At 35.7% G+C, this 25,768-nt stretch overlaps 1 protein-coding gene across 3 annotated transcripts in view; it reads right to left on the bottom strand.

The window, feature by feature from the left end:
* Window positions 1-25,768, bottom strand: part of EPHA3 (EPH receptor A3) — a 329,741-nt gene that overhangs the window by 230,961 nt on the left and 73,012 nt on the right. For all 3 annotated transcript variants that reach the window (XM_032477643.1, XM_032477654.1, XM_032477661.1), the window contains exon 3: window positions 818-1,478. In XM_032477643.1, coding sequence (XP_032333534.1) covers window positions 818-1,478 — 661 coding nt within the window. The remainder of the gene's footprint in view (window positions 1-817; window positions 1,479-25,768) is intronic.

Here is a 25,768-nt window from a genome sequence, read left to right as displayed (position 1 = left end):
GACAGCAAAAGCAAAATTACAAGTCTCAAGCCACACTGGCCTACTCTGTTACAGATGCCAGGCTGCAGAATTAATTGGCTGGGTATTGGATGCTTATGACATAGTAGACAATGCACTAAACTGATATAGTAAAACAAATATTTGTTAAAAATAAAGTTGATTGAGACTCAATACTACATGAAAATCAGTACAAAGTAAAATACCTTGACACACTGTCTAATAACCTGAATACACAAAGATTTTTTTTAACTACAAAAAGAGGGGAAGCCAAAATTCACCCAGCAACATCAGCAAATGTCAAGAAAAAATCACAAGAACGTGTTCCAACTTAAAGTTATACCACTAAAGAGTCATCCATATTTTAAATTCCAAACATATTCCATTTTATGTGCCATCTCTAACTCTACCATAATTATTTTTTATTGATTTCTCTCCAATATATTTTCCTTAGGATAATTTGCTATTACTCTAAGAAACTTCAAGTTTCAAGGATGTAAAATTTTGACATAAATGTTGTCTCCAGGAATAATCTTGACATGGGGCACCATTGAACAGCATAATAGTTACTTTAAAGAAGCAGTTAAATAAATTAAAATGAGGTTTAAAAATAGAAGCAATTCTGAATCTATTGTGAACTTTTCTTAATACAACTTAATGTGACTCTCTTTTTTAAAAACATCAGGTGGGATAAATTTAGTCTAGAAATAAACTGTTCAGTTTGAAGCATGTTTTGCTGCAGGGTTCATTTCTCTCAATTACTCTCTGATAAACTCACAGGTGAGAAATACACCACAGGGAAAATAGAGAAGACTCTTACCTTGGCACATGAAACCTCTCTCCTCATAGCCAGCATTGCAGGAGCACTTGCCAATGGGAACGAGCCATTCGCCTTCTGTACTGCAGTACATCCTGGGAGGATCTTCCTCCTTAGAATTGTTAACACACGATCCTCTAACCTCCACCAGAGACTGGGAATCCATGGGTACTGTGTCTGGAAACATAGCCAGATTCTTCACTGTAAACGGGCACTTTTTGAAGTACACTCTTACAGACACCAAGGCAACACAAGCACCAACATCTTGAAAAGCCAAATAAAATCCCTTTTTGTTGACAGGGCCTACTTCTCTAACCTCAGTGTTGAGTTTAAGAATACGGTCCCCGAGATCCATTTGCGTGAAACTTTCATCAGCTGCAATGGTGTCAATCTTTGTAAACTGATGTTCTCGGAATTTGACCCCGTGATCATCGTCAGACTCCATGTAGTACAGGTTGAAAGTCTCCTTGCAAGTTCCCAAAACCAACGGAATGCTATTGCAGTCCCGGAGAGTGAACTTGAGCTCCACGTAGATCTTCTGAGCTGAGTTCCTGGGCACCCAGTTTGTCCTCAGCCAATTGTTTTGACTATGATCCATGACATTGCACACCTGGTAAGTCCTGATGGGTGTGTAATGTTCATCAACACCGCTGATCTCTTCCCACTTGAAGAATCAAAGGAAAAAAAAAAGAGGCAGAATTAATAAGCTGAGAATAATGAATAATAGTGAATATGAGATGAGGGTGTCAGTGGCATCACAAGAAATACAAAATAAATAAGCAGAAACTTCGCTACTTATTGAAGATCATGATGTGAAGCGTCTCTGTAACATTCTTGTTTGTAGTTTTTATTATTTACAAGAGTCTCTCAGTTGATTGACACAAAATAATTTATAATTTTGATTAAAGCATCTGAATGGCACTGCAGTTTGTGGGATATACAGGAAGGAGCAATTCCTGCAATTGATTGGAATTAGTCAAATATTCTAGGATCAAAACCTTAAATCAATCGTCACCAATAACACTGCAAAATTGTTTTGTACATTTTTTGAATTGTTTTTGGTTTGTTATTAAAAAAGAGAATGAAAAATACCACTGCCTGAAATTTCTTTTTATTAAACTTTTCCCAATGTGGGCCAGATTTTGGTAAAATCAATATATTACAAAGCAAAGTGAATCTAAATGATTCTATTTTCATGTATCTTCATGCATGATATTTTTTTTACATAATTGGCCATCTCAAGAAACACACGATGGGGAACTCTGAAAATCTGAAGTAAAAAATATATACATGCCTACTTCCCCCCTCCTCCCCCAACAAACCCAGCTAATAGCTATCCATGGAGAACAGAAGAGATAAATATAGTGAATGTTTCAATTCCTAATATCTTTTCCCACACTGAATTTTACACAAGCGAGAAATAAATGGTTATTTGAGTTGATGTTGTTCTAGCAGTTAGGTAATAGAACTTTTTCACTGTAAAGACAGAAAAAAAGTTTCAAGACTTTAAAGCAGTGAAGTACTGCTTTCTGTGATCCTTAGATTTTGAGAAGCATTTAAATTAGCATCAAATTGTTTGTATTACTTACCATTCTACAACTATTGTATCATCTATTTCTATTACCCTTGTGTCTACACTTTCTTTTTATCATGCCAAGTGTAGCCTTTTGCTGCCAGGAAAATATATCTTTTTCCATGTCATATTATAGTTCAAGTCTTCTATGGCTCCCTGTTACCTATGCAATGACATCAAACTCTTTAGTTTGAAATTTGTGTTTTTTCCAAAAATTGGTCTCAACCTACATTTAGTTTTTTCTAAAAGTTTGAATTGAGTTTAGTGAATTATGTGTTTCACTTATGCACATGCTATGTTCTTGTTAATGTGAACTCTTACTGCTTTCAAAAGAAATGCTGGGTCTTCTTTTTTAATAGTATAACCTCATTGCTCTGTGCTCTTCTCTCCTCGATGTCTCCCATGACCTTGCCATTCTTATGTTTTATATAACCCTTATTAAATGCCTTTTTCATTTATAAATTTAATTCATGATAAATGCTAAGACTAGTTTAATTTTGTTCCATATGCATTTGTTAGATTTTAGAACTGTTTATATCCTCCATAATATGCAGCACATCACTTCACCTTTTGGGAGGTGCATAAAAACTATTTTTTTCTCATAATATATATGGGAATAATTCAAGAAAATAACAAATTTAAAGTTCCTATGAGAGAACATATTTTAATTTTTTAAATAAATAAATAAATGAAACCCTCTTGAAGCCCATTATAAATGGGTTCCTAAATTTTTCTCCATCAAGAGTTACTTATTTTCAGGGATTTCCAGTCAGATGGCACAGTCATAGGACCACAAGCTCGCCCCCTCTCACGATTGCAACAAAACCACAACTGACTGCCAAACAACCATTGAGAAAAAAAGACTGAAACCTAGCAGAAAAAAGATCTTCAACTGGAAACATAAAGAAGGAGCCACAGTGGGAGATGGTACGAGGAGTATGCTCATGATATAATCAGGCCCCATATCCTCTGGGTGGGCAACTCACAAACTGGAGAATAATTACATTGCAGAGGCCCTCCCAACAGGAGTGAGAGTTCTGAGCCCCACATCAGGCTTCCCAGCCTGGGGTTCCAGCATTGAGAGGAGGAGACCCCAGAATATCTGGTTTTGAAAGCCAGTGGGGCTTAACTGCAGGAGCCCCAAGGGACCGGGGGAAGCAGAGAAATTACTCTCTTGGGAAGCACACACAGAATCCCACATACTCTGGGACCAAGGGCAGAGGCAATAATTTCATAGGAACATGGGTCATATCTGCCTGCTGGTTTTGCAAGGTCTCCTGGGGAGTTAGAGTCAGCTGTGGCTCACCCTGGAGACATAAAAGCTGGTGGCGGACATTTGGACATTCATGGAGTATTCATCTACATGAGCTTTCCTGGAGGCTGACATCTTGCTTGGGTCATCAGCACCAAGACCTAGCCCCACCCAACAGCCTGTAGGCTTAAGTGCTGGGAAGCCTCAGGCAGAACAACATACTAGGTGAGAACAGCCCCACCCATCAGCAGACTTCATGAGCCCACAGCCACCTCTAGAAACGCCCCTAGACATGGCTCTGCCCACCAGAGGGCCAGGACCAACCTCCACCTAGAAGTGGGCAGGCATTAACTCCTCCTGGCAGGAGATCTGCACAACCCTCTGGTCCAGCCTCACCCACCAGTGGACAGATAACAGAAGTAAGAAAACAACAATCCCATAGCCTGTGGAAGGAGTCCTCAAATGCAGGACAGAGTCTACCATGGGACTAGCTGGACCCTGGCCCTTGGGTGACAGGAGGAGGGGGCACTGCTGGGATGCATAGGAGGTTTCCACTACTCCAAGGTCAATAAATGTAACTAACCTACCTAAAAATACAAGTTGAAATTTAGGCAAAATGAAGTGGTAGAGGAGTATGTTCCAGGCAAAGGCACAAGATAAATCCCAGAAGAAGAAATGAGTGATGAGGAGATAGGGAATCTATCCAAGAAGGGTTTAGAGTAATGACTGTGAAGATGACCAGAGAACTAGAGAGGACAATAAACAAATTGAGTGAAGCTTTCAGTGAAGAGTTAGAAAATATAAAGAATGTCCAGAGTCGAAGAATACAATTACTGAAACGAATAACACACTAGAAGGAACAAAGAATAGACTGAAGGAGGCAGAAGAGTGGATCAATGAGCTTGAGGACAGATTAGTAGAAATCACTACCACAAAACAGAAAAAAGAATGAAAAGAAATGAGGATAGTTTAAGAGAATTTTGAAACAACATAAAGCACACTAACATTAGCATTATAGGGGTCCCAGAAAGAGAAGAGAGCAAGAAAAGACCTGAGAAAATATTTGAAAAGATAATAGCTTAAAACTTCCCTAACATGGAAAGGAAACAGTCACCCAAGTCCTGGAAGCACAGAGAGTCCTACACAGGATTAACCCAAAGAGGAACACACCAAGGCACATAGTAATCAAACTGATAAAAATTAAAGATAAGGAGAAAATATTAAAACAAACAAGAGGAAAGCAACAAATAACATACAAGGGAACTCCCATACGGTCATCAGCTGATTTTTCCAGCAGAAACTCTACAGGGCAGAAGGGAGTGGCACCATATATTTTAAGTGATGAAAGGCAAAAACCTACAACCAAGAATAATCTACCCAATCAAGAATCACTCAGATTTGATGGAGAAATCAAAAGCTTTACAGATAAGCAAAAGCTAAAGAATTCAGCACCAACAAACCAACTTTACCACAAATGTTAAAGGAACTTCTCTAGGTAAAAAAGAAAAGGCTACAACTGGAAACAACAAAAGTAATCATGAGGGGAGGAGGGTACAAATGCAGGGTATCTAAAATGAATTTGAAATTAAGAGATCAGCAATTTAAAACAATCATGTGTGTATATATATACACATACACACTTCTATACCAAAACCTCATGGTAACTGCAAACTAAAAATCTATAACACATACATACATAAAAAAGAAAGTGGAATCCAAATGTAACTCTATAGTCATCAAACCATAAGAGAACAAAAAGAAGAAAGAAAAAAGACCTACAAAAATAAATCCAAAACAATTAACAAAATGGCAGTAAGAACACACACATAGATAATTACCTTAAATGTAAATGGATTAAATGTTCCAACCAAAGACACAGACTGGCTGAATGGATATGAAAACAAGACCCATATATTTGCTGTCTACAAGAGATCCATTTCAGAGCTAGAGACACACACATGCTGAAAGTGAAGGGATGGGGAAAGATATTCCATCCAAGTGGAAACCAAAAGAAAGCTGAAGTAGCAATATTTATAATAGACAAAAATCAATTTTAAAATAAAGACTGCTACAAGAGACTAAGAAGGACACTACATAATGCTCAAGGGATCAATCCAAGAAAAAGATATTACAATTGTAGATATACATACACTCAACATAGAAGCACCTCAATATACAAAGCAACTGGTAACAGACATAAAAGGAGAAATTGACAATACCACAATAATAGTAAGCAATCTTAACACCACACTTACAGCAATGGACAGATCATCCAAACAGAGAATCAATCAATAAATACAGGCATTAAATGACACATTGGACCAGATGGACTTAATTGATACTTATAGAGCATTCCATCTGAAAACAGCAGAATACACATTCTTCTCAACTGCACATGGAACATTCTCCAGAATCAATCACATGCTGGCCCACAAAGCAAGCTTCAGTAAATTTAAGAAAACTGAAATCATATCAAGCATCTTTTCCAACCACAACACCATCAGTTTAGAAATCAACTACAAGAAAAAAATTGCAAAACCTGCAAGCACATGGAGGCTAAACAATATGCTACTAAACAACCAACAGATCACTGAAGAAATCAAAGAGGAAACAAAAGTACTTAGAGACAAATGAAAACAAAAACACAACTATCCAAAATCTCTGGGACACAGCAAAAGCAGTTCTCAGAAGGAAGTTTGTAGCGATACAATCTTACCTCAGGAAACAAAACAAAAAAAAAAACTCAAATAAATAACTTAATTACATTTATAGCAACTAGAAAAGAAGAACAAACAAAACCTAAAAAGTTAGTAGAAGTAAAGAAATCATAAAGATTAGAGCAGAAATAAATGAAATAGAGACTAAAAAAAAAATAGAAAGGACCAGTGAAGCTAAAAGCTGGATCTTTGAAAAGATAAACAAAATTGATAAACCTTTAGCGAGACTCATTAAGAAAAAAGGGAGAAGACCCAAATTAATAAAATCAGAAATGATACAGGAGAAGTTATAGCCAACACCACAGAAATACAAAGGACCATAAGAGGCTGCTATAAGCAACTATATCTCAACAAAATGGACAACCTAGAAGAAATGAACAACTTCTTAAAAAGGTACAATCTCCCAAGACTGATTCAGTAAGAAATAGAAAATATGAACAGACCAATTACCAGCACTGAAACTGAATCAGTAATTTAAAAACTCCCAACAAACAAAAGTCCAGGACCAGATGGCTTCACAAGGGAATTCTACCAAACATTTAGAGATGAGTTAATGCCTATCATTCTGAAGTTATTCCAAAATACTGCAGAGAAAGGAGCACTTCTGAGTTCATTCTATGAGGCCACCATCACCTCACCATACCAAAACCAAAGATATTACCAAAAAAAGAAAATTACAGGCCAATATCACTTATAAACATAGATGCAAAAGTTCTCAACAAAATACTAGCAAATTGATGCCAACAATACAGTGATAAGATCATACGCTATGATCAAGGGGGATTTAGCCCAGGGATGCAAGGATTTTTCAATATCCACAAATCAATCAATGTGCTACACCACATTAACAAATTGAAAAATAAAAACCATATGATCATCTCAACAGACGCAGAAAAAGCTTTTGATAAAGTTCAACATCCATTTATGATAAAAACTCTCCAGAAAGTGGGCATAGAGGGAACATACCTCAACATATTAAAGGCCATATGTCACAAAGCACAAACAACATTATTCTCAATGCTGAAAATCTGAAAGCATTTCCTCTAAGATCAGAAACAAGACAAGGATGTCACTCTCACCACTTTTATTCAACATAGTTTTGGAAGTCCTAGCCACAGCAGTCAGGAAAGAAAAATAAATAAAAGGAATTCAAATTGGAAAGGAAGAAGTAAAACTGTCACTATTTGCAAATGACATAATATTATATGTAGAAAATCTTAAACAGGCTACCAGAAAACTACTAGAGCTCATCAATGAATTAGGTAAAGTTGCAAGATACAAAATTAATATACAGAAATCAGCTGCATTTCTATACACTGATAACGAAATAGCAGAAAAATAAATTAAGGAAACAATCCCATTTACCATGGCATTAAAGAATAAAATACCTAGAAATAAACCTACCTAATGAGGCAAAGGATCTATATTCTGAAAACTATAAGACACTGATGAAAGAAACTGAAGATGACACAGATGTAAAGATATACAGTGTTCTTGGAATAGGAGAATCGATATTGTTAAAATGGCCATCCTACCCAAGACAATATACAGATTTAATGTAATCCCTATCAAATTACCAACATTTTTCACAGAACTGGAACAAAAAAAATTTAAATTTGTTGAACTGATGAAACACAAAAGGACCTGAATAGCCAAAACAATCTTGGGAAAGAAGAACAGAACTGGGGGAATTACACTCCCTGACCTCAGACTATACTACAAAATTACAGTAATCAAAACAGTGTGGTACTGGCACAAAAACAGACACATAGATCAAGGGAACAGGACAAAAAGTCCAGAAATAAGCCCACACACTTATGGCCAATTAATCTATGACAAAGGAGGCAAGAATATACAATGGAGAAAAGACAGTCTCTTCAATAAGTGGTGCTGGGAAAACTGGACAGCTACCTGAAAAAGACTGAAATTAGAATATTCTCTAACACCATGTACAAAAATAAACTCAAAATGTGTAAAGACCTAAATTTAAGACTGGAAACTATAAAACTCCTAGAGGAAAACACAGGCAGAACACTCTTTGACATAAATAAAAGCAATATTGCTTTCAAACCAGCTCCTAGAGTAATGGAAATAAAAGCAAAAATAAACAAATGGGACTCAATTAAACTTAAAAGTTTTGCACAGCTAAGGATACCATCAACAAACAAAGACAACCTACAGAATGAGAGAAAATATTTGTAAATGATGTGACCAACAAGGGACTAATTTCTAAAATATACAAACAGCTCATATGGCTAGATATATATATATATCTCACAAGCAACCCAATCAAAAAATGGACAGAAGATCTAAACAGACATCTCTCCAAAGAAGACATCCAGATAACCAACAGGCACATGAAAAGATGCTCAACATTGCTAATTGTTAGAGAAATGCAAATCAAAACTATAATGAGGTATCACCTCACACCAGTCAGAATGGCCATTATTAAGAAGTCTACAAATAATAAATGCTGGAGAGGGTGTGGAGAAAAAGGAACCCTCCTACACTGTTGTGGAAAGGTAAATTGGTGCAGCCACTATGGAGGACAGTAGGAGGTTCCTTAAAAAACTAAAAATAAATTTACCATATGATCCAGCAATCCCACTCCTGGGCATACATCCAGAGGGAATCTTAATTCAAAAAGATACGTGCACCCCAATGTTCACAGCAGCACTATTTACAACAGCCAAGCCAGGGAAATAACAGAAATGTCCATCAAGATGACTGGATAAAGAAGTTGTGATATATATATATAGATAGATAGATAGATAGATATAGATATAGATATAGATACACACACACACACACACACACACACATATATATATATATATATATATAAAATGGAATATTACTCAGTCATAAAAAAAGAATGAAATAATGCCATTTGCAGCATCATGGATGGAACTGAAGATTGTCATACTAAGTGAAGTAAGCTAGAAAGAGAAAGAAATATACAACATAATATTGCTTATATGTGGAATCTAAAAAAAAAAGACACAAATGAACTGATTTACAAAACAGAAACAGAAATAGAGAACAAACAAAGGGGGTGGGAAGGGATAAATCATGAGTTCGAAATTTGCAGATACTAACTACTATACATAAAATAGATAAACAACAAGTTTACAATGTATAGCACAGGGAAGTATGTTCGATTTCTTGTAGTAACCTATAATGAAAAAGAATAAGAAAATGAATATATGTATATATATGTATGACTAAAACATTATGCTGTACACTGGAAATTGGCACAACATTGTAAACTGACTATACTTCAATAAATAAAGAATACAAAAAAAGTTACTTATTTTCAGAAGGATAGACAAGTTTTAAATACTTTCTAACTAAAGCATTAGCATTTAAAGTGTATTCACACTTTTTTCTATTTGTATTCATTAGCAACATGTAAGAATTCCAATCCACAACTTCTGGCCACAAAATGAGATGTGCCACTTTATTTAATTGATAGTAACCAAAAGTAAAGAAATATAGTGTTTTATTTGGCCTTTGAACCTCATTAAAGAAAAAAATAATTATTTATATCAGGGTGTTTGAATTATCAAAACCAATTTATGGACCCCCACCAGTGTGAGAAATACAGTTCTAAAACTTTTTATTCTTAGTTTTCCTACCAGCCTGAAAGCAAAACAAAAATAAACAAGTAAAAAGCACTACTTATTTTAATAACTATGATCATTCAGGGTCTAGAATATATGAGAAATTCTCATTTTCTCGAGGCAAAATTCTCTTGACCTCATCGTCATATCCAAGGTCCAACAAAGGATCAAATCTGGGTTATTTTAGAAAACTGTAGACCTAATACACAAAATATATCTATACATTAATATAAGAAAAGACAGTATTCACACTGTACTTTTAATAATCACCAATATACTGTTTTCAAACATCCACTCTATGAGTGTATTATACAGAGAGCTTTAAAAAAAGAAAAGTATATATGAGTCTTATTTCTGAGGATTTTACACTAAGGTGCCTATAAACAATGAAGTCACATTCAAAGCAAAACTAATGTATAACATTAATATCAGAAGAATTAAAAAGAGTAAACCGAGAGCTCAAAAATTGTGATGTTAAAAAGTCAATATTACGTGGAATCTTCTCTATTATCATAATATTGGTTCTACAACAGCATTATAAAGTACAGAGCTAACGAGGAAAATTAATTTAAAAATTAACCATTTGACTTAAAAAATTTTAGGTCAAGATTTCCTTTCACAATAGATAAGAGTTTGTACTTGGTTGGACTAATGAATCAGTTGCAAAGTTCCCCTGCCTTGGACAGCATTTTACTAGACATCAAACAGAAATAAGACTAGGTAAAGATTTTCATAATTTGATGTAAAAATAGGATTTTAATTACGGAGATCTCACTGTAGTTTAACATTTTCCCTCTCAGTGCTAATTTGGCAAGCTAACACAAGTCTCGGATGCAGAGGTACAAATTGCAGGAAGATGATGCAAACAGCACCAGCATGCTTTGTGCGTAAAAGGTTGCAGAGAGCAATTATCACTTCATTAATTTGTAATGAAGACCAAATTGCCTGTAAGTGATGTGGCTTGCCATCTCAGGCCACTTACAAAAAACAAGTCTCAAACTCCAGCATTTGCTGAGGACTGGACAGTGGAAATAAAATCCCCAAATGAGTGTTTTTGCAACAACAGCAACAGAAATCATTAATTAAAACTGCTGCTATAATGTTTATACTTTATAAATTTAAAGAATGCTCATGTTTATCCTATCTTCCTACTCCAAGAACTAAACTGCATGTTCATAAATTATTAGAGATAATATATTGTCATAGTAATTGTCCCAAGGCCAACATGGAAAAAGAAAATGGGTGACATAGAATGGGTGACAAATAGAATTGGGGAGTGTAAAGCATCTATCTCTTCATTTTTCTAATTCTTAAAAAAAATAATACTCTGCAGGAGTTGTCTAGTAGTAACATTGTCTTCAGTAGAAGGGGACCCAGAACTAGTAAGAACTGGAATTCTTTCTAAAGCTCAAATTCTCCAAAATCAGTAATTCTGATGTTTAGCTTGGTTCCCAGATTCTTACTAGGAGCTTTTATTATTCGACCACAGAGGCCAGAACTGAGTTTCTTGTTTTTCTCTTTTTCCAGATTATTACAACCATAAGAAAACCACCTAACCAGACTTCCTTTCCCGAGAAGGGTCATTCTGAAATCTACTCCCTGGAGCATAAGCACAGTGAGCCCCTCCTTCAACAAAGCACAGAGCACGATGTGAAGGAGACTCTTGATTTATCTTTTCTAGATAGCACAGCTCCTTGACACTGAGTCAAAGATGTATTTTGAGGGAAAACATTTTTTTTAACAATTAATTAGCATTTAACCTAATAACTCTCATTTTGATAAACCTCGGTTATAGTAATTATGGATTTATACTCATTTATACTCTCTTGGATACATTTTTAGATACTTGTTAATAAGGAGTAAGGAGAAAAATGTTTATATTTTCTTTGAGAGAGAGAACTTGCATTACATTTAGTGCATAGGCTAACTCAATTAAAGAAATATTAAAGTGAGGAAAAGTAACTTTATGATTTACCTTATACGATTTCAATTTTGCAGTGATAATAAAAAGAAAATGATAATCAATCACAGACACAGAAAACAAACTTATGGTTACCAGCTGGGAAAGGAAGTGGAAAGGGATAAATTGGGAGTTCAAGATTTGCAGATACTATTACACATAAAATAGATAAAGAAGTTTCTACTACATGGCACAGAGAACTATATTCAATATCTTGTAGTAACTTATAATGGAAAAGAATATGAAAATGAATATATGTATGTATATGTATGATTGAAACATATGCTGTACATCAGAAACTGACACACTGTGACTATTCTTCAATAAAAAAAGAAAATGATAACCAATGTTCTTATGTTTACAATACTACATTTGCATTTCAATGGTTAATAAGAAGCATATAGTTCTGCACTTTATAAAATGCTCATGATGGCTAATCTTGCACTCAATAATTGTATGTGATATAAGTTGGTTCATGTTATTCTTTCACCACTTATGTCCCTTACTCCCATGTTTCTTTCCCTTTGTACACACTACAGCCATTGCAAGATTCAGTGTTCATCCTAGAAATACTTGAAGATTTACCATGTATCAGAATTTTTAAATGTGGAGATGCATAATCACTTACAGTAAGGATGTCACGGTCAAGTGTCAGGCACAGACATATCCACATAAAGTGTTATTTCCATTTATTCATAAATAGTTTTTCTTAGCCCATAGGTCTCAAAAGTATACACACACACACACACACACACACACACACACACACACACATTTGTAATAGTACTACATAAAAAGACAGAGTTAAATAAAACAGTTGAGACAAATGAGAAAGAGAATAATTGGGCTCCTGGGGTTTTGCTGTTGTTGATGATGATCTGGGGTCAAGTCAGAGCAACACATTTGTAACCAGAGGATTGAAGAGAGGGAATATGGAGATTTGATACTGAGAAGCCAGCATCAGTAACAAGATGCGGGCCAGAGTCCAAGGATAAAAATGCCAGAAGGAGCGTGCCTGAGACGGTCTGTCCAGTAGTCTTCACAACAATGACTAGCATCCATTCTCCTACCCACCTTTAACTCCTAAGTATTTAGCAGAAGTTTGATATTGGTATTTGAAGTGTCTTACTGGAAAACAGGGAGGACAATGTCCCAGTTTCAGTAAAATAAACTGAAAAGTGCTGGAAAACCAGGAAAGGAGTGAAAAGACCAGAGATTATTATTGAGGAAAGCCAGCAAAGGATTTCAGAGAGTACGAGACCAAGTGAGGACCAGGATAACATATGATCCCTGTTCAGAAATCTCAGGAGTATTAAGGAGACCCTGGTACATTCTGCAGTTACTACAAGACACAGGTGGTGTCTTCAGAAAGCCTGAGCGTGTGGGGGTCCTGGGGCTGTCACCAGCCCCTACCTTGGATTCTCTGTCTGTATGTTACCCAGCACCCCACACTCACAAATGCGTCTCAGGACGGCTCAGTTCCTAAACTCCCTAGACTGAAACCAGAAGGAGGGCAGCCTTCACCTCTCTAGGGCTTCATTTTAGTTCTCTTCCTCCCAGCTGGGATTCAGTGGTACTGTACTGAGATCTCAGGGCTGTTGCCACATCTATGCACCTGTGGACGTATGTCCCACACTTCAGACCACAGCCTGTCTAACTTCCTTACATCACAGGTTTTTCTTTTTGGCTAAGCATTAACCAGGGAGCTTTTTAAAAATACTGCTTCATAGGTGCCAATCCAAACTAATTCTTTCTTTTTATACAGCCTGGGTGAATCGAATGTGCTTGCGTGATTCCTCTAAGGTTGGGAGCCAATGATCGATGTCCCTTGGCCAAGTGGATCATTCAGTTCTGACAGCACACTCCAATACCAGTATCTAAGACTTCTGAATCTCCTCAGAAACTACGTCTGAAGTTTCTAGACACAACATTGTAAAATGATTATAAATCAATAAAAAATGTTTAAAAAATAAATTAAAAAAAAAAAAATAAAGTTTCTAGATAGCCCTGCCTCTGTCTCTGCAGAAGGACCTTTTGCTCAGCCCTCATCCATCCCCTCTGTTTTTTGATTCCAATTTGCCAAGGCCCAGATGTGTCTTACATAGAAGCTCACCTGCATATCCTCATCTTCTACCTCCTACAGAGATTTGTAAGATTTTATTATAATAAACAACATAAATTGAATCATAATGCTCTATTTCACATCTGGTGGTAAATGCAAAACTTGTGCATTACGAATAGACGTAAATAGTGTAGGGGGGAGGGTTTCCTTCAATCACATATTTCTCCCAGTATTAATGCAAGACAACTGATTTTAGACATGCTCCAGTTTTTAGCATTTTCTATAGTTTGAGGGTATCCTACTGTGATTTCTGTAGTGATCTGCAATTTTTTAAGATGTCTCTATAAGAGCAGTTTCATTTGATTCCATGTGCATTTATTAAATATTCCTATATGCAAAGCCCAGGATAGTAAACAGATAGGGAAAATGAGACTATCGCTATCCAGAAGTTGGTGCTGGAGGGAGATGCACAGGTACCACACAGGGCAGACGATGATACGCTCTCTCTTCAGGGTACGGCAAGGAGCTTGGAGAAGGGAAGGATTACCACCAGAAGGACGGTCCTGGAAAAGTATTACAGAAGAAGAAATGGAAACGGAGGATGACTAGAACATCTGCAGGCAGAAATACGGGGGCACACTGGAAGGAAAACTGTGAGAAAGCGGGAAGACGTGTGAGGACAGACTCTGTTTAAGGAACTGGCTTCCAGCAGGGCGGGAACATAGGGCACTGAGCAGTGGGCATGCTGGCAGTTACTTAGAAAAGAAAGATCCGGGCCAATTTGGAAATATCCACTGACGTGTATCCACTTCACTTGCTGCAGCGAGAAACTACTGAAAGGGACCCAATGTGAGCTCTGGATGGGGAGCTGGTTCCGCCAAGAGAGGGAAGGAGGGCGCTTCAGAAAGCCCACCACAAAGATCCAGGAGAGAGGCCTGAAGATGATGACCTCTGGTGAATGAATGAACACTGAATAGTTCCCAGAGGATTACAAAGGGACATACTCGTTTCTTATGAATGTATATAGGATCCAGCTACATGTGCAGAGTAACACAGCTCATTATATTATAATTTTTGACTGCTAAAACATATTTCAGAAAGATTCCTGTTTGTACTGAATGATTGCAAGCATTATCAGAAAAAAAAATTCAAGGTCCATGTACATCAATAAATGCATTTCTTTCATTTTTCTCTTATGAAATAGTGTTCTCGTAGACCCTATATGTGGTTCTTTCAAGAACATTTAATGAACGTTTATTGAATAACTACTATGTGCCAAGATCTATATTGATAATGCAGTAAAAAAAGGAGACAGGAAATATCTCTGTTCTTAAAGAACACACTGTCCTCATCAATTGTTATATCCATTTTTATTTTATAAAGACATATTCACTTATTTCTTTTTCATTATTCTTTCTCGCTGGTATGGTCTCTGGTTTGGCTTATCTTTCCCTCCCAAACATCTAGCCCTGTGCCTAAAACCAAACACTTTATAGAAATTTTCTAAAATTATACATCATGTGATGTGCCAGATGTTACACTTACATAACTAGCAAAGCACAGAATTACGCTTTTGGGTACAGAAGGCACTGAGTTTTAAAAATCAACACTCTGGATAGTTATGTGTCAGAGTGGCCTTAACAGTGTAAATGTAAGACATACATCAAATTAATAAACATTTTGTAAAAATTTAAAAAAAGAAGAAGGCAGTAAATTTCTAGAAAATATAGGTTAATAAATTTATGACATAGATTTTTAGAATAGATGGTGAAGATTTTTTGAAAGATGAAGAAAATGAATCTTACAGTTTGGGAAATGGTGGGGTGGCAATGAAAACACTTTCCAAAATGATGCAAAAATGTTTCAAGATCTACCAAAAAGTGACTTTCTGGCCAGAGGAATTAACTTGTAAGAAATATGATACACTAAAGCAAAATATACTATGGGGACACCATATCTAAATTCACCATTGTCAAAAGTTTTCAATTAAACCTAATATTTGAATTTAATTTTCCTGTGAAGGGAAAAAACGTCATTGTAAAGGAAAGATAGGAAAAGTATAGTTTGCATTATTGAGGTTTGATTTTGATGGTGAAATATTCTATTCATAATGTAAAGGAAACATATTTGCAAAAATGTTACTTTTAGAACTATGATCATGAAGTATACCATTATCTGAAAATTACCTCCATAAAGAGGAGCCAAAATAGTTGAAAAATCATAAATAAAATATTTATCTATTCCACAGAAGTTGGGAAAAACTGTTTATATTTATCTGAACTTTCTTCACTCTTTCTGTTCATATATAGCCAAATAACTTAACTGTTCATAGAAACTTCCCTTAAATATCAGGGAGTAAGACAATGAGACTAACATGTTTCCAATTCTTGGAAAAATATTCATACAAAATTGCCCAATAAAAAGGTAATTTTAGAATTCAGTATAACTGCTTGAAAATAATGGGGGAAAATTCCAAGCACATTGGCTTAACTTGTCTAGACTGAAAACTGTGCTAAAATGGACATTTACAGAATTATTACAAATGGCCAGCTACTTAGAAATTAATGCATAGCAGTGACAGCAGTACATTTCATACGAGTTGTGAGACTCATGTAATTTCCTGCTATGATAATGGGTCACAGCCACAGTAATTCATAGCAATTTACGGTATACCTGCGGAGCCCTCATGGTGACGGAAATGAAATTAACTCATGTCACTGTGGAGCAGATGCTAAGCTGTACAGATCTTCAGATAACTCAGTTTATTTTTTAACACAATAAGTGCAATGCTTGAAAGCATTTTTCTGAAGTGTAAGCTGCTTTATAGCAACAATTTTCAAGCTGCGGAGACATCTTCTGCTGTTGTTCCCTCAGTGGTGGCAACCCTGTCTCACAGGAACATTTTTAACCCTTTATCCATTGAGTATCTGAGGGAGCCCAGGGCCTCAGCTCTAGAGGCAGACAGACCCTCGGCTTGAAATCTAGCCCTGCTACTTAATAGGAGGTTTAATAGATTATGATTTAATTTACACAACTCTAAATGGGAAAAATCATAGTGAATTCTTTCTAGAGCTGTTGTGAACAAAAGTAGATTATCCATTTAAAATAGTTGTAACAGCGTGCGGCACCTGGGAGGCAGGAAACAACAAGTAAATAACGTTATTATCATTCTGCTAAAGCTAAGTTAACAAAAAATGTCATTGGAATATGTGGATTTGTTTTCCTTATAAAATAATGGGAATGTAATTTTAATTCAAGCTTTCCCTAGTTCCTATGCTTATTTTACTAATCTAGAGATTCTTCAAATTTATTTAAGGTCTCCACAATTTCTCACAAGCATAGTTTGTTTTACTGTTTTAAAATTCAATAAATATAATTAATGACAGAAGTTAACAGAATATTGGACTGCTTCATATCTGTATTACAAATGAGCCTGCTGTCTCTTATCTATGATATATTTGCTATTCTATGTGGAGTAAAATTTTGCCAATATTATTCCACACTTCACTAGGTATTATAGTTCTGTAACTTTATCAGACATGTGATTTCAGTCTCTTTCACTATTATTTTTTAAATAAAAAGTATATATCTGTGTAACATATTAATAGATATTATATGTCTTAATAAGATTAAAATGCATTATTATGATGATGCGTTTACTTCATACTGGTCAGTGTGTTAAGTTTCAGTTATGTCATGTCTAAATGGAGATGATAATAGTACCTTTCTGACAGTATTGCTCAGTTGCTTAACAGATTATGTTGATAGTTAATAAGTGCTTACATAGTTGTGACCTGCTAACTAAATAAAACAAATATTTATTCAGGACTTACATGTTACAACATTGTTTCTGGTACTATCATGATAAAGCTGCAGAAGTCATGGTTTCCTGCCCTTGAAAATCTTCATTATAAGAATGGAAATATACTAGGGCAAGTGTAATGTTGGACAGTCATTCATACAGTCAGTGGAAATCCACTGTGGGCCAGGCACTCTGCTATGCCCTGGGGACCTCCTTCAGCAATAAAGCCACCAATGTTTTCCTGGAGTTTATGTTCCCCTTGAAAGAAAACAAAGAGTAAGCAAACAAACACACATGACAAGTGAGATGGTGAAAATCATTATGAAGAAAAACAAATGCAAAGACAGGGTAAGGGGATATAAGACCACAGTTGGGCGATGAAATGATGTTTTACATGGAGGAACCAGGAATAAGTTCTCATTTTTGCAGCCACTTGAATGAAGTGAGGAACCAGGCCTAAAGACTATCTGTGGATATAATATCCCAGATTAAGAGTCCAGAAAGCCCACGGGCAGGGAGATCGAGGGTGGTTTGTAATCAGGGCATACCAAGGAGGCCACTGTGGCTGAAACGGAGTGATCCAGGAGTGAAGAGGTGAAACCTCAGATCAGAGGGGAAGTTGAGTATAAGAGCATTTAGGTCCTTGTTGGCCTCGGGAAGGAGTCTGGATTTTATGCTCAGACAAATGGGAATTCAGTAAAGGCTCTGGCCAGAGGAGTGACACATGAGTCTAATTCATGTATTAAAAATGTTAAGGACTGCTGTGTGAAAAATAAACTGTAAAGAACAAAGATCTTAAGAAGTGAGATCATTAGGAGGTTATTCTATTGGTTCAAGTGACCGAGGATAGGAAATTATTGGTAAAAGTGGGGAGAGCAGATCAAATTCTGGAACTATCTTGGTAGTAGACCCAAAAGACGATGACAGATTGGGTGAAGGACATTAGAGAAGGGTGGAGACTGTGACATACACCATCAAAGAATGGCAGCAGCTAATGGGAGACCAGAGGAAGAGAACAGTAGCCAGAAGGTGGCATTTAGGCAAGAAACGTAAACACAAGTAGACTTCTGACTAGTGAGAATGCGTGATGATGGAGAAAGAGGAAAAATAACATATTCCAGGCAGAGGCAACAATATGGAAAAACACATAGAAACACAAAGATGCCATCTGAGCTTGGATATCACAAAGCTGCTAAAGTGTAAGAGGACACTAGTGTTTCCTTGATTAATGTGTTACGTATTTATCAAACACCCGTTATGCACTATTAGGTGCTGTAATTATAGCAGTAACAAAATGGTCTGAAATCTCTCTCCTCAGGAAGCTTACTCTAGTGGGAGGGACAGACTAAAAACATCTAGAGAAGTAAAATGTGTGTCTTCTGATATAGTGGAATGTTTTAGGGAGAAATAGTAAAGGAGGCAAGGAGAGGGGATGGTTGTGTGTGTTGGAAGGAGAGGAGATTTTCCAAAAGAATGACCCAGGAAGACCTCATCGGAAAAGTGTTGTTTAAATAAAGGCCTGAAAGGATAGCTCACAGCAGAGAAAGGCTTCACTGGGCAGGTGATATTTGACTAGAGGAGAACAGATATTTCCGGAAAGAGCATTCAAGGCAAAGGAAACAGAAGTAAAAAGCCCCGAGGAGTGTGTCTGGAGAAAAAAGCCACAAGGAAGGGACTGTATCTGGAATGTCCTGGGAAGAGGGAAGAAATGCCAGGGAAAGGGAGGGAGGGGCAGAGCTGGAGGAGATGAGGTCCAATCCTGAGATCTGAGTGGAGGACTGAGAAGCCTCAGTTTTTCATAGGGTCATTCTGGTTGCTCTGAAGAGAACAACAGACAGTCAGAGGAGTGAAAGATGACCACGTGAACAGTTTGGAGTAGAATACTTTTCTCATCACTCAAGAGAGTCAAAGATCTGATTTAGGCACATTACTCTTACAAGAGTATTCAGAAGGCTGGAGGAGGCACGGAGGGAGATGAATTAAGAGATACTGTGCTTAGCCAAGGGAGGGCTGAAGGCAGCTTGTCCATTTTGCTCATTATTGATTTCCAGTACCCAACACATTTCCACAGAATCCATTTATTGAATGAATAAATGAATGGGTTAATATTCGAATGCGAGTAGTATTTCAGGGGTAAAACTCAGACTCGGCAATTGATGGCTATTTGTTTAAAAAAAATGAAAACTTGATAATGGCTCTGAGGTTTTCAGTTAACATCTGGTAATCATATTGACCGTTTTATGAGGACATGATAGTAATGGGCTTTCCCAGCAATGCATCATTTTATCCTTGTAAAAACCCTGTGTGGCAGGTGCTGTTATCAATTAATTCTACAAAGGAGACAAACGAAGCTTAGTAAGAGATTCAGCCCTTACCCCAAATCACATAGGTGTAAATGGTAGAGCCTCAACTCAAATCCAGAACTCTTCCATTGCAAAGCCTATTCTATTTTCCACTAATCTCTCTTGGTGACTTGGAAATGAATGTCATTAGCAGAGAGAGACAGCAATGCAGGTGGGAAAAGTTATGTGAGGAAGAGGAGCAGTTTCATTTAATGTAAACCTAGTCTAATGAGTCAACGAAAAACATGGAGATGTTTTCAAAAGTTTGAAAGGTCACCCAGAAGTCAGGGGGAAAAAGGGGTCTAAGATTAGAAATTCAGGTTTTGGAGTTGCATAATTAAAGCTTTGGAAATGATTAGGGTGATTTAAATATATATATGACAAAAAGGAATTTTAGAAACTGTATTTTGAAATGCTTCTGTGTAGAGATTAGGAAGAGAATCTGGATTAGGATGAGCTGATGAAAGAAGTGTTAATATAAAAATTGCTTTCAAAGCATTCATACTGAAATGTTCCCCAGATCAAAAAAACTTCTACAAGTTAAGTAGAGTAAATACTGCTAGAAAAAGAGCATTTACAGAGGTACGAGTAGAGCAAGAAGAAAAAAGTCAGAGAGACCAGACGGGGGAGAATTGGAAGAACTTTGTATTTAACATAAAGACTACTTTAGACTGAACAGCATTTAATCTGAAAAGAATGTGGTGGCTAGCAAAGAGATACAAGTGACTTACAAAGTTTTTTTGTTTTTTTTTTTTTAAGGTAGCAGAGGTTTTCCCAAAACTTTATGGACCAAAGGAGGGTAGGGCAGAGAATAAGTTAAGGCAGTAATTGTAGTTTAAAAAAAATACAGTTTTATTATCGAACAGAAAAGATTCAGTGGAATCTACAGAGAAAAGAGTCTGGCATAATGCATTTTATCACACACAGGGACCCAGAGACTTTCGTTAAAGATGAAGAAATTAACGTTTGGAGAGAGAGAAAGTGTCCAATATCACAATGCTAATAAGGGTCCAAACCTAGACTAACAAAAATCCGGGTCTCTTCTCAGCCCTGCATTAGTACCAATGTACCACCCTGTCTCTGCAAGACAGAAAGGGCTAGTTTTAATGTCAGTGTTGGTAGAACTGTGATCCACTAGTTATCTGTATGAAATTTTAACTGGAAATTCCCCTCAGTTATGAGCAAAGATGAATGGGTTTTAAACAAATGCAAGAATCTGCCTTGCTATATTTCACATCGCTATATTTTTAGATAAAACCTGCTGCCTTATTGAAATTTCATTTTATAAACACATTAATTTATGTCTTTCATAGTATGTTTTAACATATTCTGAAATAGCATTTTTAAAAGAAAAGCTACATTTCCGGGAGAATATTTGAGAATGGACTTGACTGTATTTCAATCCTGACAAAGATAATTGTAAACAAATCAAAAGTGGTAAACATTCCACTATTAAAATTATCATATGACTGTAAATTTTCTACAACACGCAGTGTATTCAGTTTCACAGCTCAAAGTGAATGTGACTGTAAACAAAAACAATGAAATAAACTGGGATCTTAAATAATCACATGTTCAGGATTAGAAATAATTTCATAGAATCACATGAAACTTTATAAATGAATAAAAATTTAAACATTTTGAGCATGAAATAATGGTTTAATATTATTTATCTAATATTTAGATAACAAGTAATCATACTGGAATAAGCTTATAAAGCTAACTGGTGTGTATTAAGAACATTATTTTGTGTAACTAAATTTTACAAAGAAAATTGACCCAATATACAATGATTGAGAAATTTTTTCTAATGACAAATTAAACTGTGCAAAACAGGTTTATCAGTATTGTAACAATTGTTCCCACAGTAATGCCAAGGCCATTATTAAATGGGAAAACAGTTATTAATGATCATGAAAGCGATTTTGAACTTAAAAATTTTTTTAAATCCAAAAATAACAGCCAACTACATAAGTTACAGGGTTCTCTTGTTTTTTTTGTTCAAAGTTTGACCATTTCTTTATTTATGGTACCTCAAATGTTCCAATAGCTTGTAAATGGTCCACATACAGAGAACGTATTCAACAGAATATATTATTTTGTGGTTTCAAACATTATCGTAATACAAATCATAACTTTGTTATCTCTATTTACTATCCAAATAAATTTTAGTTCAACTGTCTACAAGATATTTCAGAGAATATTCACAGATAAACCCAAAGTTCATGTGTAAATAATAGATGTGCCAACATACGTTTCGTAGAAAATACTTCTCTAAATTCTGCTTCTAATTTTACACCTGATGACCAGTTTCTGCTTTCATGACCAAATGTGACTAATGCTGGCATATTTTAAAGCAGTTGTTTGCACTAGGTTAGCAGCAGGATGGCTCCTAGCAGCATTTTTCTATTATTACACGGCTCCAGAATCCTTCAGCGTCTAGAGCTACATGACACCTAAAATGGTAATGTGTCCCAGTTTGCTTTCTGTACTGTGACCTTCCTCTAAATACGAGGCCTGAATCCATTCTGGTGAATTAAGGAGACTCATAATACTACACTGAAACAGTACACTGGAAAGAAAATATTCTGGTGCGATGCCCTAGTTAATTTTATACCCTAGTTAATGGAGAAGTAATTCCTAAATCTCACAACCATTTAGATTGCTATATATACCATTTAGCATTTATTTCTACTTTATTTTACATATATATTACATATAAAATATATAAAACATGTAATATATATGTAACACATACCACTTTATGCATGTTTTATAGAGAGAGATATATATAGTGGTGATTTTAAGGGTGTATTTTACCCTTATTTGTATTAATTATCATTGTTTAGTACTTTAAAATCTTAGCCTTATTGTTTTGAAGACAATTAACCTTTCATTCCAATAAAACTGGATCCAAGAGGGTCAGGGGTAGTACATCATTTTCAATATTAACAATCATCCAGTAGTCCTGTAGATATTAAATGTAAGTTAATGAATGCTGTATAGTGAAATGTGATTTCTAAAACCAAATGCCTAGGATTCTCCTCTTGGATTTGGTGTTCCTTCACCAGGCTTGCCTGGTCCCCAACAGTCATGCACTGTTTTCTACTGAGTAGACAATTATCAAAGTTTTGATATGTATAATCTAATATAATCCCCATAACTAACCCATAGGGTAAAAATTATTAATAGCCTCCTCCAATAGATAAGGACACTAAGCTACCGAATTATTAGGTTGACACCCTCTAGGAAGTAACAGAGAGAAGACTTGAATCTAGGCACTGTAGCTCACAGACAGTACTCTTAATCACACTTCTCTGTTGACTTAGTTTTGTTTATTTTAATTTTTTTCTGGTTTTTATTATTATCTTAAGGGGGAAGCTTGTCACTCTTTCATTTACATACAATTCAAAATTCTTCTTTTCCCTGCTCTGCTCTTCCCAGTGCCTACACAGTGAGCTACTCTTGGATCTTTAAGTCCCAATTCATATGGCGCCATGTCTGTCAAGATTTTTTTCCCTCCTTGCTAAGCCGGAGTGCCGTACTCCTCAGCTGTACATTTTGCATCACTTTCTAAATAATTCTATTATTGTATATATTACCTCCTCCTGCACTGATTCCTTAAACATTTTTCTCCAAAGAGGTTACATTTTCCCTGAAGGTAAATTTATGTGATCTTTAAGAGTACACATTCTTTGTGAAGCTGCAGAATCCAGCAGAGTGCTTGAAAATTTATATACTTGCAGGGGAAGATCAGATAAAAGTGCAGAGCTGGTTTGGCACAATGGGGTCTCAAGGAAACTGTGGCAAGCTAGACAGTATGTTAATGGTCTGAAGAAATTCCATTTTAATTTTTTGTAAACGCTGTTGTCTCATCTGACACAATATCTAATGGGGGTCATACAGTAACTATTTGCTCAACTAAGGAAGGAGAAACATTATATTCTAATTTTTCCCATTAAAAAGCCCAAAATAAACACCATAGGCATTTAACTATGTGTTATGGATTGAACTGGGTCTCTTCCTAAATTTGTAAGTTGACGTTCTAACCCCCAGTACCTCAGGATGTAACCGTATTTGGAGATAAAGTCTTTAAAGAGACAATTAAATTAAAACAAGGTTGTTAGGGTGAACCCTAATGCAACATGACTGGGGGCCTTTTAAGAAAAGGATTATTTGGGCACAGACAGGTACAGAGAAAAACTATGTGAAGACACAGGAAGAAGAGAGCCATGTATAATCTAGAGAGAGGCTTTGCATCATGGCCCTGGAAGGAACCAACACTGATGACACCTTGATCTTGGACTCCTAGCTTGCAAAAAAATAAATTTTTGTTGTTTAAGCCACCCAGTCTGTGATACTTGTTGTGGCAGCCCTAGAAAGGAATACATCATGTAATAACATTTATGCAAAATTTTCTTTCTTTTTTTCATTCAAGTATAGTCAATTTACAATGTTGTGTCAATTTCTGGTATATAGCATAATGTTTCAGTCATACATATACATACATATATTCATTTTCATATTCTTTTTCATCACACATTACTACAAGATACTGAATATTGCTCCCTGTGCTAAACAGTATAAACATTGTTTCTCTATTTTATATATAGTAGCTAGTTATCTGCAAATCTCGAACTCCAAGTTAGAGATAACCAAAATTTTAAAGTTTAATATTCCAATAAAGGTTATGTTTTTGATGCTTAGTTAATTGGTTGATTTATATATTGTTCTTTAAAATTTGTGGTTCATAGGTTTTCATAGATGTGCTTGGCAAACAGAATTTTGGAGAGAATTAGAAAAAGAATTTAAGACCTTTTATTATAATCAAACCAGACTAGAAAAATTAAGTATTTTATCAGCTTTTTCTAGCAAGGCTTAAAAAGATAAGTAAAGGAATGTGTGACCTGATTTCAATAAGACATATAGAATGTATCAAAGAAGGATATCTAGCCTTTAGGTGAAGTAGTCATGAAACAGTTAAGCAGTCAAGCCTTGAACTGCTACAGATGGAGGATGTTTAATGGTGTTACACAGGAAGCATCTTAGAGTCCAAGTTTTTGCACAATGAGAGACCTGTTTTCAGCTTAGACCTAACATTGAAATTATGCTTCCAAATAAAAGTAGTTGAGTTTAAAATTTGTTTTCCGTTATTATATCTGGGTAGAAAATAACAGGGCTATTGCACAAAGGAAGACATATATTAATAATAAATTGCAGAACATATTGAACAAAATTAATGTCTCCTTTCTAATTCCATTGTTAAAAATAGAGTAATTACAGTGATGTCTTCAAAACAGCAGCTGATGTGGAAAAAAATATTCCAAACTAAAGCAAGAGTTCTTTTTTGGAATAAAAGCAACCGTGGGCAGGGCAAGTTTATCTGGGGAAAGTTGATATGAGACAATGAATAACTCAAAGAAATATCTTCTGCAAATCAGGGCTTTTCCAGAAGAGATACGTGATTCAGAATAGAGCTAGGTTTCTTAGCAGTTTTCAATACTGTACTTGGAATGAAGGATCAGATATTAATACTAATGCAATAGAAGTTTAGACATTAATGGCAATCCCACATTATATTCATTATATTCTATGATAGGGTTCTCATTTCATAATGCAGGAT

This window comes from Camelus ferus, chromosome 1 (genome assembly GCF_009834535.1).
Source record: "Camelus ferus isolate YT-003-E chromosome 1, BCGSAC_Cfer_1.0, whole genome shotgun sequence".
NCBI classification, from domain to species: Eukaryota; Metazoa; Chordata; class Mammalia; order Artiodactyla; family Camelidae; genus Camelus; species Camelus ferus.
Note: the sequence above shows the minus strand (reverse complement) of the source record. Positions and strands in the feature narration are given on the sequence as shown.